General features: G+C 41.8%; 1 protein-coding gene across 2 annotated transcripts in view; it reads left to right on the plus strand.

Moving 5' to 3' along the window:
* Positions 1-2,500, plus strand: part of LOC143294704 (uncharacterized) — a 95,250-nt gene that overhangs the window by 67,696 nt on the left and 25,054 nt on the right. For both annotated transcript variants that reach the window (XM_076606111.1, XM_076606110.1), the window contains exon 24: positions 430-603. In XM_076606111.1, the coding sequence (XP_076462226.1) occupies positions 430-603 (174 nt within the window). The remainder of the gene's footprint in view (positions 1-429; positions 604-2,500) is intronic.

Here is a 2,500-nt window from a genome sequence, read left to right on the forward strand (position 1 = left end):
AATATAAAATTTCTATCTATCTATCTATCTATCTATCTATCTATCTATCTATCTATCTATCTATCTATCTATCTTTCTGTCTGTCTCTCTGTCTATCCATGTATCTATGCATCTATCTGTCTATCCATCCATCCATCTATGCATGTATGAATGTATGTGTGTATGTATGTATGTATGTATGTATGTATGTATGTATGTATGTATGTATGTATCTATCTATCTGTGTCCATCTATGTATCTATGTATATGTGCATGTATGTATCTATCCATCCATCCATCCATCTATGTCTATCCATGTATCTATCTATCCATCCATCCATCCATCCATCTATCTATGTCTGTCTATGTATCTATCTATATATGTATCCATCTATCTATCTATCTGTCTATCTGTTATTGCCCCCCCTCCAATGGTGTGGGTGCTGACAGAGACTTACCGCCCTTACCTGGACTCGGAGGAGTGGCGCTTCAAGGCGGACCTACAGGCCAAGTTGGGCCTCCTCCTGCAGGTGACCCCGCTCCGCATCCAGAACCTGCGGGTGACCTACAACCTGGACCGGACCTACGTTCTGGCCACACTGCTGGACCAGGTGGCACCGGAACGTCAGTACTACTGTCACGTGGGGTGATGTTTTGCCACTGGTTGGTTGGTTGGTTAGCTGGCTGGCTGGTTGGTTGGCTGGTATCGTTGGTAGGGGTAGGTAGGCCGAATTTTGCGAACTGCGTGTATTTGTGAACAGTTCCTGTACCGCCCCACTTCGAAGCGTTCTCACCACACACACTTTTCACTCCTTAACGTCTGCTTCGACATTGTTCTGATAACTTTAACGAATATCCGTTTCTAAGAACCAGTCAAACAGAAGCTATTTCCCGCTGTTTCCGCGCTCTTTCTTCTCTTCGCGCACCACTGCCGACCAAATTCACAAACGTGCCCTCAAAATCCTAAAATGAAAGGAAGCGAGCGATAGGACTTGAACGTCTTCTTCAGTTTCAAATAGGTGATTTGAATGGATATGTTGAAAGAGCTGTGTATAACCAGTGCTGGGAGAATTAAGAAAGCATGCCAGTGACGGATCAGAACGTCACTTTTGACAGGAATCTCTAAAATAGTGTTGTTTTCTATTAGACCATAGGATATTTTGACGATGCTAGAAGTTACTGAGCGCTCCCAAAAGGGTGTGTTTGTGTGTGGTGTGGTGTGGTACGTGTGTATTCAAATGTTTATATATATATATATATATATATATGTGTGTGTGTGTGTGTGTGTGTGTGTGTGTGTGTGTGTGTGTGTGTGTGTGTGTGTGTGTGTGTGTGTGTGTGTGTGTGTGTGATCAAAACCAACAATAAACAGTCTGGTGCGATGTTTCAATAATATGCTATGTCTTTTGAGTTCCGCGAGCCCTGCTTCTGTGTTATGTGACCACATGTACCCAAAACCATCGTTTGCAGTTAGACTTGGCCGTTCGTATTTACCCTCAAGCACCCATGCTATTTCAACCGTGGATAAAAAACGTTAAAAAGAATGAGAAGGCGAAATTTTCCTGGTGCAACCAATCGGAGAAAACCTCCATTAACAGAAGAACTACATTTGACGATCGTACAACATGTCATCTGTAAAATACATACGTTGAGCTGGTCGCTTCGACTGGAGTTTCAGTTTCAGTTTCAGTAGCTCAAGGAGGCGTCACTGCGTTCGGACAAATCCATATACGCTACACCACATCTGCCAAGCAGATGCCTGACCAGCAGCGTAACCCAACGCGCTTAGTCAGGCCTTGAGAAAAAGAAAAAGAAAAAAAAGGTGAATAAATAATAGATAAGCTTACATAAACAAATAAATAAATAAATAAATAATAATTATTATATAAAAAGGTAGTAGTAATAATAATAATAAAAAAAAGATAAATAAATAAATGACAACAATGATGATAAATAAGCAAATAAATGTAAAACATGAAGACACACATTCACACATACACCCACACATGCATAACAGATATGCACCAAACATGCAGTTTCACAGATATGAAAGCACAGTCAAATACATAGCTCCAACACACACACACACACACACACACACACACACATTACCCTGCACCTCCTCTACTCCCCTCCTCCACACACTCATTTCTAGTGGATCTTTCGCAACTGCCGATATTTTCTCCCCTTCCGCTGGACCTTGAGTGGTGTTCTGGACGCTAGTCATTCGGATAAGACGATAAACCGAGGTCCCGTGTGCAGCATGCACTTAGCGCACGTAAAAGAACTCACGGCAACAAAAGGGTTGTTCCTGGCAAAATTCTGTAGAAAAATCCACTTCGATAAGAAAAACAAATAAAAATGCACGCAGGAAAAAAAGTACAAAAAGTGGGTGGAGAGCAGCCCGAACTTCACACAGAGAAATCTGTTGTGATAAAAAGAAATACAAATACAAATACAAAATACCCTATTGTTGGCATGGCGGTGTTTGGCTGGCTCATTAGGTGGTAGGGTTCGTTAG

This window comes from Babylonia areolata, chromosome 20, assembly GCF_041734735.1.
Source record: "Babylonia areolata isolate BAREFJ2019XMU chromosome 20, ASM4173473v1, whole genome shotgun sequence".
In the NCBI taxonomy this organism is placed as follows: Eukaryota; Metazoa; Mollusca; class Gastropoda; order Neogastropoda; family Buccinidae; genus Babylonia; species Babylonia areolata.